At 45.2% G+C, this 14,757-nt stretch overlaps 1 protein-coding gene across 2 annotated transcripts in view; it reads left to right on the top strand.

Annotated features, from left to right (window-relative positions):
- The window catches only part of LOC146551361 (DNA (cytosine-5)-methyltransferase 3B-like), a 39,177-nt gene extending 25,079 nt beyond the window's left edge, over positions 1 to 14,098 (top strand). Inside the window, exons 9-22 of one of the 2 annotated variants that reach the window (XM_085260120.1) lie at positions 552 to 693; positions 780 to 902; positions 1,622 to 1,666; positions 1,760 to 1,836; positions 3,009 to 3,121; positions 3,204 to 3,387; positions 3,574 to 3,658; positions 4,208 to 4,353; positions 6,760 to 6,850; positions 7,046 to 7,191; positions 10,409 to 10,494; positions 10,576 to 10,645; positions 10,729 to 10,847; positions 11,023 to 14,098. In XM_085260120.1, coding sequence (XP_085116246.1) covers positions 552 to 693; positions 780 to 902; positions 1,622 to 1,666; positions 1,760 to 1,836; positions 3,009 to 3,121; positions 3,204 to 3,387; positions 3,574 to 3,658; positions 4,208 to 4,353; positions 6,760 to 6,850; positions 7,046 to 7,191; positions 10,409 to 10,494; positions 10,576 to 10,645; positions 10,729 to 10,847; positions 11,023 to 11,164 — 1,569 coding nt within the window. In that variant the 3' untranslated portion in view covers positions 11,165 to 14,098. Of the gene's footprint in view, positions 1 to 551; positions 694 to 779; positions 903 to 1,621; positions 1,667 to 1,759; positions 1,837 to 3,008; positions 3,122 to 3,203; positions 3,388 to 3,573; positions 3,659 to 4,207; positions 4,354 to 6,759; positions 6,851 to 7,042; positions 7,192 to 10,408; positions 10,495 to 10,575; positions 10,646 to 10,728; positions 10,848 to 11,022 lie in introns of both variants that reach the window. The other variant, XM_085260119.1, reaches the window with a different exon arrangement.
- Positions 14,099 to 14,757: the final 659 nt, after the last annotated feature.

Raw genomic sequence — 14,757 nt, 5'->3', positions numbered from 1 at the left:
TCATGTTCACAGTGAGGATTCAGTTTCTGCAGCTTGGTGAAGCTCTGCCCGATCATGTGACCCAGCGCTGACGGGTCACCTGACCAGCTGATAAATCTTCCTCCAGCTGTTTCTCTTCTCGGTTTTCAGCGTTTACATTCTTGTATTTTGCACAACTCTGTTGCTTGTGAAGCTCGCACACAAGAAGTTCACTCACATGTGCTGTACCAATGTACCTGCACATGTGATGCTACAATAAAAGTGATTTGATTTGATTTGATTTTGTTGAGCCGTCCCAACTTTTACAGACGTGCTGCTGCCAAACTGAGCTCCTCCTGCAGGCGCAGGCGGCAGTAATTTACAGGAACCCAAAGCGCCCTCCTGCTTTAGTCTGTTTTACATTTTACTGGTCAAGCGTCGCCTGCCTGGCTTGTCGTGCCTTAAATGCCCGTGTGGAGCATCTGAATCCTTTTTCCCATCTGTGTGTAAAATGCTTTCTGTCACCGTGGTTTCACCTGAATCTGCACGTGCTCAGTCCGTCCCAGGTAGGATAACGTCTGTCTCCCCCTCAGATGGCGAGCATCCGAGCAGAGAAAACGTTTCCTCCCTGCAAGTCGAATAGCCCAGAGGACCAGGTCAAACCCATGCTGGACTGGGCCAATGGGGGCTTCCTGCCCAAAGGAGAGGAAGGACTGAAACCCACACACAGTGCCAGTGAGCAAGGCAGCAGAGCCACACTGTCATTCACTGTTGATCCCAAACAGGCTGCAGGATGTAAGTGTGTTTGTATGTGTCCGCAGACAGTAACCCTCTGGAGCACCACGTCCTCGACGTGTCCCTGTGCGAGTACTTCCCCAGCGCAAAGCGGCCCAAACTCAGCCTGTGTAAGAGCAAGGCCGCCCCCGAGGAGCTGTGCAACAGAGGTAAAAGGTCAAAGGTTAAACTCAGTGAACCCTCACAAAGTGGAGGATGTAATTTAGAAATGTATGTCAGCAAATCTGGTGTAAGTTATGTATTTAACATTTGTATGTTTCAAGGATGTGCTCAGAGACACACTGAACCCGTTTTATCACAGTTTTTACACTACAGCATCCTTATGATGTCACAGAGAGGGAAACCCCGCCCACCAGTTCCTCAAAACTGCAGCCTTTCAAAAGCAGGAGGAGCTAAAACAACTCGTTTTAGACAGGGGCTGAACTGAGGGGCTGCCTCGAGGCCCAGTATTAAATAAAGAAGGATTATTATGATCTGAATCATGCAAAGCTACTCTGGTAGAGTTCAAGGTTAAACATAAAGAGCTGGAAATGAGCAACTCTCCCAACATCTCGGCTCATTTATGTGTAAATGTGTATTGAGAACAAAAATATCCAGTTCAGAGAATCATATTCAAACAATAAAGTGTGTGATTAGGACTAAACTACACTTAAAGCATAATGTTGGAAAAATCAAGCTTTTATGTTTTTGAGAATGAAACAATTTATTAGAGATGATATTCTCAGCTGTTCTGTCTAACACAGATCTCATATCTATCAGTTTGTGCTTTCAGTTGAATTATTTTTGTTCTTTATGTTGGTTGAGTCGTATAAAGTTCGCAGTTTATGTCACTTTTCCTATTTTTACATCTCCTGTGCTTTCCTGCCAGAACAAATGGTGAATGAAGTTCTGAAGAATAAAAGAAGTATCGAAGGTAAACATTCCCACCTGTGTGTTTGTGACTCGTGATCCTTGGCAGGGAAATCCCACTTTGATCTTTGTGTTTTTCTGTGTGTGTCTTTGGCAGAGTTTTGTCTCTCTTGTGGGAAGACGAGTGCAACCTTCCACCCGCTGTTTGAAGGAGGCTTGTGCCCAACATGCAAGGTAGAGCGGCAGACACACGTCACATGATCCAGTGGCTACGGCGTGCGAGGACTCGTCAACGATACATATGACCCAGACGCTCGTAAAATTAAACTGCCGCATTAGTGTCTTCATATAAATTATAAATCTGTTTGGACTAATGAAAACCCCCTGCACACACTCACACACACACACACACACACACTCACACACACACACACACACACACACACTCACACACACACACCCTGTAATATCGCCATTGGGCTACACGTTGGCTTTAAGCCAGTATTTGACAGGAGTCGTAAAGCTGGTTGTGTCAGAGGAAGTAACGCTCCGTAGTAAACAGAGTGAGAGTGGGGCGCTTTTGATGATGATGATGATGATGATGAAGGTGTTCTCAGCTGAACAGATTAAAGCGCTGAGTGACGGCGGCGTGGTGTAATTACCATACGAACGTCTGAAAGTAGAATAGATACGAAGCTGAGACGCTCTGGGTTCAGTGTGAGCAGCAGCAACAACACTTGCCCCGCTCACACACTCATCCATGGTTTCTAGCTAACGCTCACAGGCTAGTGCCTTGCCCAAAGATATTTGGCATGCAGACTGGAGCAGACGGGGAATTGAACCAGCAACCTTCTGATTAGAAAATCAAACTGCTGATAGTGATAATAACGCTGATAATATTTACACCGTGTCTATTATCTGATTCTTACAAACATGCAAACTGGTAACTCCCATTAACGAAACAGTCTGGGAGCCAAAATGATTTCTACTTCCTGTGTGGGCAGCGTGGGATTTTCCCAGGAGAAAAAAACAACGTGGCGCCGCGCAGTCGAATAAATGGTTACCCTGAAAAACGGCAGCTCGACACTCAGCTGCAGCTGTCGGGGCTTCGACCACAGAGCGTGTGGAGACTTCCTCCTGCTCTGTCATCATTCCAGATGTCGTTTATTAATCAGCTGCGAACGCTGAAGCTGACGCCCTCTTTGATTTCCTTATTTAAAAAGAAGAAAGAGCTTTTTGTCCCCTCCAGGAGAGGTTAAAGGTCAGAGAGCTTCATATTTGTTCTGTTCCTCTTTCATTACCTAACACAAAGTGTGCTGTTTGCTCAGGTCTGCCACGAACGAGCTTTTAATCTGAAGGGGCTTCCTGGTTGAATAAGTCATGAATGGTTTCCTGTGTGTATTCAGGACGTGTACCTGGAGATGTCCTACATGTACGACGACGACGGTTACCAGTCTTACTGCACCGTTTGCTGCGGCGGTCGAGAGGTTCTGCTCTGCGGCAACGTGAACTGCTGCAGGTCCGACGGACAGGAACAGGAAACACCATCTCCCCTCTTTGCCCCTCCCTCGGCTCACCTCCTCTCCGCCTGCTCCCTCCAGGTGTTTCTGCGTGGACTGTCTGGACATCCTGGTGGACCCGGGTGCGTCCGACCAGGCGCGCTATCTAGACCCGTGGCGATGCTACATGTGCCAGCCGCTGCTGCGGTACGGCGTCCTCAAACGACGGCACGACTGGAGCCTCAAGCTGCAGGAGTTCTTCGCCAACGATAACGGACAGGAGTTTGTGAGTTTCTTCTCAGATGTTTCGTGTCTTTATCTGATCTTGTAAAGCACACCTGATGAAATCACACGGGTAGCTCTGTGCCCCTCGTGTGCACGGCGGGAGCAGCAGGACGAACGCTGCGTTTGGTTTCTGACCCGTCGGCTGAGCATCAGGTCTCATTTCTGTTGCTTTCTGTTTGCCTTTCAGGAGAAGCCAAAGATTTACCCAGCAGTCCCTGCAGAGCAGAGACGACCAATCAGAGTGCTGTCCCTGTTTGACGGCATTGCCACAGGTGAGGATGAAGGCGAGCTCAGGCTTAGGTTCAATAATAAACCATCGTTTTCCCCTCTGCAGATATTTAGGGTGTGTTTTGTTGAAATAAATAATCAGCCGCCTCTGCAGAGAGTCTCCCGTCCTGCAAACTGACTCCAAATCATCCAAGTTGTTCTGCAGCTGGTGGTCCTGCTTCTGGTCACCGTACCGGCTCACGGACAGATTCTCCACCTGCTGCATGTTCTGGTGAACCAGGACTGCCGTCACCAGCTGCAGTCCAACGTGGAGGTGGAGAACAGCGGTGGTCGACACACCAGCAACAGATCCTAACGGATGCCGACTGCTGAGAGCAGTCAGTTTAGTGGTCGGGCTACATTCCCACCCGTGGTCAGGTGTGGTCACAGGTGAAGTTATGTGTTTCCTCTGAAGGATGGCCGGCTCAGAGAGACAGGCGAGGAGCTCAGAGCCGCTACTGTGTGTGTGTGTGTGTGTGTGTGTGTGTGTGTGTGTGTGTGTGTGTGTGTGTGTGTGTGTGTTCCTATGTAAAGATGAGCATGTTTGTTTCCAGGCTACCTGGTCCTGAGAGATCTGGGTTTTAAGGTGGGTCAGTATGTGGCATCGGAGGTGTGCGAGGACTCCATCTCAGTGGGCGTCGTCAGGCATGAAGGAAAGATCAAGTACGTCCACGATGTGAGGAACATCACCAAGAAAAATGTAAGCAGGACAACGAATTTCTGCTTTGTTGTATTTTCAGCCTGATGTTCGAGCTCAAACTGACTGAAATAAAACCAGTGAAACAGAATCAGTCTGCTGCCCCCTGCTGGGCTGTGAAGCTGGTGCCAGTCAGCTACAAGAGGTTATTTACACAAATAAATAAAAACTTTATTTTCATCAGTTTACATCAAGTATTTGAAAAAATCCAATATTGTTAAAAACATCTTAGATGGTCTGATCTGGAATCTTAAATCTGATCATCTGAGCATTAACATAAAGCTTTAGCTCTCTGTGGATTTACCTCAACAATTATAGTCAAATATGGCTGAAGTGAAACTTTCAGTAAGTAACCCAGAGTTTAATGTAATACCTTTATCACAAACACAGAGTCCGAACAGTTAAGCTCACTCCTCATACGGACACTCGGGCTGTGTCCCAGCTCAGGGTCTGCAGCCTTGGAGGACGCAGCCTTCGCGGTCTACGTGGGCCGCGTCCTCCGAAGACCGAGAAGGTTGGAAGTGCGAGGCTGTGAAATGGTCGGTCTAGTCTTTGTTGTGCTGTTGTTGCCTAGCAACCATGATACTAACCGCGAGACACGTTACATACAGCTTTGTGTGACAGAAATGAAGGAGAAAAATGTTTTGTTGGTCATTCATTTTTGTCATAACATCACTTTGATTAGTTGAGTATCTGAGGCTGTTGGGCTGAACAGTCATTTAAGATTAGTTAGTAAATAACAATCAGCTGATGTTGTTCATGAGACTAAAGTCATCTCACTGTGTAATGTAAATATAATATGGCCAATATTATAGTTATTATATGTATCATGATTAGTTATTACAGCAGTGAGTTTGAACTCTGGGTCAAACACTGAGCTTCAGCAAAGATTCAAGTCGCAGTTATTTATGTTTCCTGTCAAGTATCTGTGACAGTGCATATACAGATGTGTTATACATAAGAGACAAATATTATTCTTTAAGTCACACAGAATAGACATCAGAGCCTTAAACAGGCTGACGTCTGCTAAATGGGTCAAACTGGGCAGAAAGTCTACAAACACATAACATCCTTATAGAATATGATGTAACACTATAGATCAACTTAGCTCAGAATATATAAAGCATATAAACAGTTACAGCAATATGATGCAACAAACACAGCAGCTACTGATCCAAAATACTCAAAGCTTCATAGAACTGAAACCAACATTTATTTTAGCTCCATCCTGCTGCTGATACAGACTTTAGGTTTCTGAACATTAAACTTGTTGCTGCCTTTCATAGTGTGTAACTTGAAGGCCCTGATTACTCTGAGTACTTTCTCCCACACTGGAAACACTGGGATGATCACATTATGTGAACATTACCTAATAAGACTGATTCAGCACAGACAGTTCTGTTAAACTTTCCTAGCAGTCCTTCACAAACAGGGAACAGTCTGTCTATTCTCTCCATCTGTCAGCTGCTGCTGGCTCTTCCTCCTCCTCTTCCTCACACACTGCTGAGTTTGTCCTGGTGGATCATCAGGGCTGCAAAGCCTCACAGATGATGTGCAGCAGTGGCTCCCTCAGTCTGTCCTCACTCTGGACACTTGCAGTCGTCACACATGGAAATCAAATGTGTGATAAGCTGCAGGATTCAAACACAAGTGTAACTTATAAACACATGTTCATACTTTTATTCCACAATCAGAGAGAATCCTGCTTGTGCCGTGATGTTCAGGACTGCAAACCGAGCAGCATCACTGACTTTCAGCTTGTTGTGTTTGTGGATATATGACGGACTTTAATTATCCATCAAATCACCACATTCTCTGTAGGATTAAGGTCGACTATATATATATGTAGAAGTAGAATCAGGAGAGAAGGTCAGACTGAAGACAAAGCACAAGCAACACAGGACTACCAAAATAAAACAGGAAGTACATAAGAGGCACGCCGCGTCACGTTCCCTTCTTCACACTTATTCCTCGGTTGTGTTCAGAGGACGGTTTAAACAGCGTTCGTGTTGAGGATAAAGTTTCTACACTTTTTATTATTGACAAACTTCCGAGGTTCAAGCCTCAGAACAGGAACGGTTGATGACTTCCTTCTTTAATAATGAACGTTTATTCGCTGAATATTGGGCAGCACTGGACTGTTGCATCAGCTGGAGCTTTGCAAAGTCTTTTCTTTCTAATAATCATTGTAAACATCACATATGAACACAGGGAGACACAACCCTTCGAATCAGACAATCGTACCCTCTGCTGCTTCACGTTTACCTAAACGTTATTTAATCAGCTGTTTCACTCTTTTTATTCAGATTAGTTTTAAACTTCAACTCTTTTATTGGCCGAAACATTAAACTCATCCTGTCGTATTGAAAACAGGAACTGTGTTCTGTCTGATTTTGTCATCTCGCTCAGATTCAGGAGTGGGGTCCGTTTGACCTGGTGATCGGAGGAAGTCCCTGCAACGACCTCTCCATCGTCAATCCTGCCAGGAAGGGCCTGTACGGTGAGTCCCTGAGTGCATTCTGGGTATATTTAACGTGTGTTTTGGTGATTTTCTACTCTTTTAAAGGCACTAAAGCCACACAGCGTGATAGTTTAACTCTTTAAAGGTTGTTTCTGATGCAGCGATAATCTGCCTGCGTATTCCTAGTTCGATTTTAGCGTTCTTGACTGTTGATGGTTTTTGTCTCTCCAGAAGGCACGGGCAGGTTGTTCTTCGAGTTTTATCGACTTCTGAGCGAAGCCAAGCCCAAGGACGGCGAGAACCGCCCATTTTTCTGGATGTTTGAGAACGTGGTCGCCATGGCCATTAACGACAAGAGGGACATCTCGCGGTTCCTGGAGGTCAGTCACATGGGTGGAGAGCAGGCCTGTGCAGTAAATGGAGTTAAAGTTCAGGAAATCTGCTTAAAGTTGCTTCCTCAACATTTCCAACAAGTGTGTTCTGACAGACATGTTTGATTGCTGCAGGTTTCTGGAGGCAGTGTTGTTGAAATGTATTCCACTACGGATTACAGATTACATGCCCCAAAATGTAGTTTGGTCATATTCTGTTAAGTTACCCACTGTGAGTAACGTATTCTGAATACAGGGAGTGCAGAATTATTAGGCAAGTTGTATTTTTGAGGAATAATTTTATTATTGAACAACAACCATGTTCTCAATGAACCCAAAAAACTCATTAATATCAAAGCTGAATGTTTTTGGAAGTAGTTTTTAGTTTGTTTTTAGTTTGAGCTATTTTAGGGGGATATCTGTGTGTGCAGGTGACTATTACTGTGCAGAATTATTAGGCAACTTAACAAAAAACCAATATATACCCTTTCTTGCCAGCCACGCTGTGGAGTACTTGGACGCGTGTGATGGAGCATTGTCCTGCATGAAAATCATGTTTTTCTTGAAGGATGCAGACTTCTTCCTGTACCACTGCTTGAAGAAGGTGTCTTCCAGAAACTGGCAGTAGGACTGGGAGTTGAGCTTGACTCCATCCTCAACCCGAAAAGGCCCCACAAGCTCATCTTTGATGATACCAGCCCAAACCAGTACTCCACCTCCACCTTGCTGGCGTCTGAGTGGGACTGGAGCTCTCTGCCCTTTACCAATCCAGCCACGGGCCCATCCATCTGGCCCATCAAGACTCACTCTCATTTCATCAGTCCATAAAACCTTAGAAAAACCAGTCTTGAGATATTTCTTGGCCCAGTCTTGACGTTTCAGCTTGTGTGTCTTGTTCAGTGGTGGTCGTCTTTCAGCCTTTCTTACCTTGGCCATGTCTCTGAGTATTGCACACCTTGTGCTTTTGGGCACTCCAGTGATGTTGCAGCTCTGAAATATGGCCAAACTGGTGGCAAGTGGCATCTTGGCAGCTGCACGCTTGACTTTTCTCAGTTCATGGGCAGTTATTTTGCGCCTTGGTTTTTCCACACGCTTCTTGCGACCCTGTTGACTATTTTGAATGAAACGCTTGATTGTTCGATGATCACGCTTCAGAAGCTTTGCAAGTTTGAGACTGCTGCATCCCTCTGCAAGATATCTCACTATTCTTGACTTTTCTGAGCCTGTCAAGTCCTTCTTTTGACCCATTTTGCCAAAGGAAAGGACGTTGCCTAATAATTATGCACACCTGATATAGGGTGTTGATGTCATTAGACCACACCCCTTCTCATTACAGAGATGCACATCACCTAATATGCTTAATTGGTAGTAGGCTTTCGAGCCTATACAGCTTGGAGTAAGACAACATGCATGAAGAGGATGATGTGGACAAAATACTCATTTGCCTAATAATTCTGCACTCCCTGTACTTTGGATTACTTAATATATTAAGATTTAAAAATGTAGTTGGTATTGCTTTAAGAACTGCACATGATTATTTGCAGCTAGCAGGTTGTCAATGCTAACAGTCAGTGTTGGGAACGTCATCATCATCAGGTGACTTCTTCAGTCTCAGCTGACTGCAGGTTTCCCCAGTCACCGGTCTCCAACCTTTTTTGCGCCACGGACCGGTTTGTGCCCGACAATATTTTCACAGACCGGCCTTTAAGGTGTTGCGGATAAATACAACAAAATAAAACTAGTACCGGTACTGAAAAAAAGAAGATTTATTCATAACACACGTGAAAAGACCCAGGAAAACCGAGTTATTGATAAAAACGATAACCAAATAACGCTGAAAACCGATAAAAACCCTGAAAACTATACATTTCACACCTGAGCCTCAACTCTCGCGGCCCGGTACCAAGCGACTCACGGACCGGTACCGGTCCGAGGCCCGGGGGTTGGGGACCGCTGTTATGAACAGTACATTTGCATAATGACTGAAACCAGCCCACTGAAGGAACAATGGGCTGGGAGGTCATTTACATGATCATTAATTCTCATGGTCATTGATCAAAGCCCACTGATCAATGGCCATGAGTACCACTGACAGAGAGTTGGGGAATGGCTGTATTCACAGCATTGTTAGATGTAACAGAGGTACCCCCAGGCCCCCTGCCTGCTGGCACTTTCTCCATCCATCGGCGGGGTAATCTCATTGGTTCATTTCGTCTGCTTGTTAGTCACACATCTGTTCAGGTGGACTTTTGTACCACGTAGATTCAACATGTCTCAGATGGTCAAACAGCCACTGCCCTGAAATCTGTTGTAGTGTATTTGGTCCATATGGTGTCCTTGTTTCAGTGACGTACTCCGAGTGATCCGGGAGCCACAAAATCGTGAAATTATATGAATATAAATCCTCAGAAACTGAGCTGAATTATTTTAATTTATGACCGTAGATATTAAAAGTGGATTTACATGCCTGGTCTGTGGTGTGAGTTACAGACGTAACATTGGTGCTGCTAACACCTCCTGAGACTCAGCTGGCAGTTAGATGGTAAATGGCCTGGATTTGTGTAGCGCTTTAATCTACAATCAGTCACACACACATTCACACACTGGTGATGGCAGCTACATTGCAGCCACAGCCACCCTGGGGCGCACTGACAGAGGCGAGGCTGCGGACACTGGCGCCACCGGGCCCTCTGACCACCACCAGTAGGCAACGGGTGAAGTGTCTCGCCCAAGGACACAACGACCGAGACTGTCCGAGCCGGGGCTCGAACCGGCAACCTTCCGATTACAAGGCGAACTCCCAACTCTTGAGCCACGATCGCGAGCAGGAGGAGCAGTGGAAACGTTTTGGGTGTAAATTCAGGACAAGTTTGAGAGCTCAAATACATAAGAAAACAAGTAACTTGAATATACAGATGATGATAGCGTCGGGAAGAAACATCTTTGCTCCCTGCACAAGCCTGAAAACTGAATCTGCAGGACGTCTAAACAACGTTAAGATTCCGTTAAAGATGAAAAGACGACGCCTCGGTCCTTCCTACTGTGACGAGCTTACAAACATCATTTACTCGACATATTTAAAAATGTTTTGAGATTTAAAAAAAATGTCCGTCTGCTGATCTGGATCATTTTTCACGGCTCTGAGAACATGTGGTGTAAAAACCCGTCTGTGTGTTCATGAGTAATTATGGGATGTATTCAGTTATTTGTCAACCTTGCTTTGCAGTGTAACCCTGTGATGATTGATGCCATCGAGGTCTCTGCTGCTCACCGCGCTCGATACTTCTGGGGAAACCTGCCGGGGATGAACAGGTGAGCAGATGCTTCATCAGAAACTCGCCCGGCATTGTGAGGGCAGACGGAGTGAACAGTGTGATCTCTCCTGTGCTTCAGGCCCCTGTGCGCCTCAGGGATGGACAAGCTACAGCTGCAGGACTGTCTGGATCACGGCCGAGTGGCAAAGGTTGGTCACGTACACCGTGAAAAGAAACGTTTTCACGTGCAGGTTTTGTGTGCTAGACTGACGACGCGTCTGTTGTCTCGTAGTTTGGAAAGGTGCGCACCATCACTACTCGCTCCAACTCCATCAAACAGGGGAAAGACCAGCACTTCCCCGTGCTGATGAACGGGAAGGAGGACATCCTGTGGTGCACCGAGCTGGAGAGGTGAGCGGACAACACTCGCGCTGCTGCTTTTGGCAGTTACACTGTGAAAGGGTCCAGTGCGATGCATCCCAGCTAACGTGCTGACGACACCGGCATTCGCTCGGTCTTCTTTCTCACTGTGCACAAAAACTTTAAATATACCATCTTCAGCCGGTTGGTCTTCTCCCCTCTGCAGGATTTTTGGTTTCCCCGTCCACTACACTGACGTGTCCAACATGGGTCGCGGCGCCCGGCAGAAGCTCCTGGGCCGGTCTTGGAGCGTCCCCGTCATCAGGCATCTGTTCGCTCCACTCAAAGACTACTTTGCCTGTGAATAAGAAGAAAGCCGCCATCACCAGCAAACACACACACACCAGCTTTTTTATCAAGAACCGTCAGCAGCCAGCCGTTTCCTCCCCTCCGTCGGACATTTTGGAAGGCAAATGGCCGGTTTGACAAAACGTCAGCGCGGCGGGGAAACGGTTCGAGATGCTGCCTGGATTCTGCCTTAGATCCACATAACACACACTAACACAGATTCACAGCTTAGAGAAAGACGTCGGCTGCCCTGGAAACAGAGGGGGCGGAGTCTAGTCAGGTGAGCAAAGGTGAGATGGGTAAGGAGGCCAGTAGGGCGATTCGCCATTCATCGGGGAGTTAAAAGGGAACGATGACACCCATGCCTTTGCTTTGTTAACATTAGGACTGTAGCGTGACTTTAATAGGATTTTAGCTTCATTTAAACGCTCTTGGAAGGCATCGTTTTTAAGATAACACCTAGAAGTTTTAGAAGATGGAGAACGGCGTAGTAGCGAGCTTTCAATCTCAAACAAAAACACTTTAAAAGTGACTTGAACCAAAGGCGGAGCTGACGTCCTGTTCCTGTTTTACCCGCCGAGGTCAGTCCGCCGTAATGATGCTGTGGCTTCTGGTCCAAACTTTGTGAGTGCACTCGACAGTAAAACTGCTGCAGGATGTTTTTAAAGGACCAAACTAAGAAACCCTCATTGGGGAAGTTGATCGGTATAAGCTACTGACCTGAAGCTAACCTGGAAACATGAGACGGGATTTAGCTTTATATTTAGATCACTTTATATTGATAGACTTTGTTGATTTTAGGAAATAAAAGTACTTTTGTTTACTCCTTTTTATATTAGCACACTAGTTTCAAGTGGCTGTATTTTACTTTTTCGTTGTTCCTCTGACTTTCAGTCTGTTCAAGGGTTTTTGCATGTTAAAGGTTTGCAAAGTCGAACCCAAAGAAAACACTGCTGCTGAACTGCCTCACACGCCAGTCCAGACTTTTCTCTGTCACCACGTAACTCGCTGGTGTGACAGCCGTTAAACCGGTGCGTAGTCAGGAACGCTCAAATAAATGACAAAAGAAGAAGTTAGTTTAGTGTTAGTTTGGTGGTAAATGGTGTTTGAATGTTTTAATACAGCCAAAAACTTCATAGAGCTAATTAAACATTCGTGTACATTTCAAAAAAGGGAACAAATAGGAAGCTATTTACACCAAAGTAAAGCTTTCTAAATTCAGAGCTAATACTCTGGAGGCATAACAGCGATGTCACCTGACTGAATCAGTATTCTCATCAGTGATATTTGAATGTAAAAATATTTTGAACAACAAATGCTAAACAATGGCTTGGATACAAAGTTAAAAGTCACAGAAAAGTCTGCTGGTTACATATGTAACAAGCTCCGGATGAATCCGACCAATCGGAGCAGGCCACAGAGAGTCCTCACAGCTCCTTTTTATAGAGGTGGTTAAAAAAGTATCACTTTATCACATAAACTGACCAATCAGAGCAGACTGTGCTTGTCAGGAAGGAGAGAGCCTTAAAAACAAGCGTTTAGGTCAAAGGTTGAACAGGTGTATAAAGAAATGCGTTTTATTTTGAGTTTGTAGCGAGCGTGATGTGGGCGCGCTCAGGATGTTGTCACGGCGATCTCTTCAGTATCTCTTTGGATACTTGAAACAAGCTGATGCAGAAAGACAAAAACTGAAAGGCAGGGAGGGGCTCATCTTCTGTTAATGTCTGCAGACAGCTGATGAATGCAGTCATGACGTTTGTGCTACTGTAGATGTTTTGTTACTGTAACAGGCAGATGCCATTTTATTAGAATCCAGGAAAGGCTGCGAGTCTCTGAGCGTTAGTGTGCGGCCTCACAGCTCTTCCTATTCCACCGAGAGGGAGAAACACTGGTGACCACGCCTCGGCTGTGAAAGGTCACAACTGCTGTTCATCGACGATGTTTCCAGAAAACGTAACGAGAAACCATCTCGCGGTGCTGTTTCCTGGTCTGTGTGGAGAACGTGTGTTTTAGAGTCCTTAGCGCTCTCTGTTGCTGCCCTTCTGATAAGGACGTTTCAGCCAAATCCGTGTTTCTGAGATGATGTGAACTCTCGTGACTACTTTATTCTAGATCGTCGATTTCCCAAAAGAAGTTCCACGCCACTGCGACGCAGGTGAAGCGTGTTTCAGCGCGGCCCCCACACAGCGCCATCTATGGGTAGCAGTCCTGAAACACTTGTTGGTTTTTTGTTAACTGGAACACTTTGAAATGCTGTTTTAAGGCCGTCACCAAACCAAAGTGAACGGGTATTACCTCCTACACCATCACGTCTGTGAGCACATGCTGTAGCCGTCTGCTCTCTGTATAAACAGCTTCTATTTTATCACTGGAACTTCATGTGTACTGTATCGATAGAAAGGTTTACAAGTGTTTTAACTCACATTTGACTAAGAACTGCATCTTATTTTGAAAAATGCACAAGTCTTTGTAAAGACCCTTTTTGACTTTCAGGCTCTTTTACAGATGTGGTGCTTCAAAAGTCACTTCAAGTGCCGCCAGGATCTTTTTCCTGAGTTGAACGACCTTTCACAAACCAAAAGCTTCATGTTTACATGCTTCATTAATAACTGCTGAACTCGTTGAATGTTTTTGCTGGAAAACAAAAAAAAGGTTTTTTTAAACATTTTATATGATAGTTTATATTAACACAGTATAAAGCTCGCTTTCTAATGTTCTAGTGCAGAGTAGCTCGTATTAATAAGAAGTTATTGATGTTTTTTTTATGAAAAGTGAGGACGCCTGTGTGTGACCTATAATCCCATTGAAATTTTTTCTTTTACCTTTTTATAAATCTTCTATGAAAAAGCCAAAAAAAACATTTTTACACTTTATTTTATTAGAGGAAAACATTGCTGTATTTTTGTGTACTTTCTATAGCAGCATATATAATTTTTACTCAATAAAATGCAGAAAAAACCTAAATATGGCCGTGCCCAGTGTTATGCTTCTTTTTGCTTCATCCACTAATGATTTGTATTGACTTCTTTGGTGCAGTGTCACAGGGACCGTTCACACTGTGCCAGCAGGGGTTAAAGTGGGATTTGGCTGCTGGGCGGGGCCTAGGATCAGGTCCAAAAGTTCAGCATGAAGAAAAGATTCACTGAGAAATAAGTGACATGATGACTTGTTTCGTGAACCTGTGGGGCAGCACAGGGGTTTCCCCTTGGTCCTGGATGCTTGTGAAGCGGTGATCAGCTGGCCTCTGCTGCTCTCAATTAAAAAGCACATGAGCTGGTGTTCCACAGCTGATGTACAGCAATTCAGTTTTATTTATATAGCACCAAATCATAACAAAGATCACCTTAACACATTTTGTACACTAAGGCTAAGAGCATGAGCAAAGAGCAAGCACCTGGCGACGGGAAGAAATCTCTGGAAACAGAACCAGGCTCAGGGAGAGAGAACAAACATACACTCTGGAAGTGACGACAGTGAGCTCAGACTGCAGGCCGCTCTAAACACTCAGTTTATCACAGAGAGGGGAGAAGCCCCGCCTACCTGCTGTGCAAACCTTGATCATTCTGAGCTGTGTCATGCAAAGCTACAGTAAGAGAGTCCACTCAGTTTACTT

The sequence above is a fragment of the Mchenga conophoros genome, linkage group LG20, assembly GCF_057382185.1.
Source record: "Mchenga conophoros isolate Kocher_MC1m ecotype Shallow Benthic linkage group LG20, M_conophoros_male_GT1.1, whole genome shotgun sequence".
Classification (NCBI taxonomy): Eukaryota; Metazoa; Chordata; class Actinopteri; order Cichliformes; family Cichlidae; genus Mchenga; species Mchenga conophoros.
This window is presented reverse-complemented; position numbering and strand designations above follow the sequence as displayed.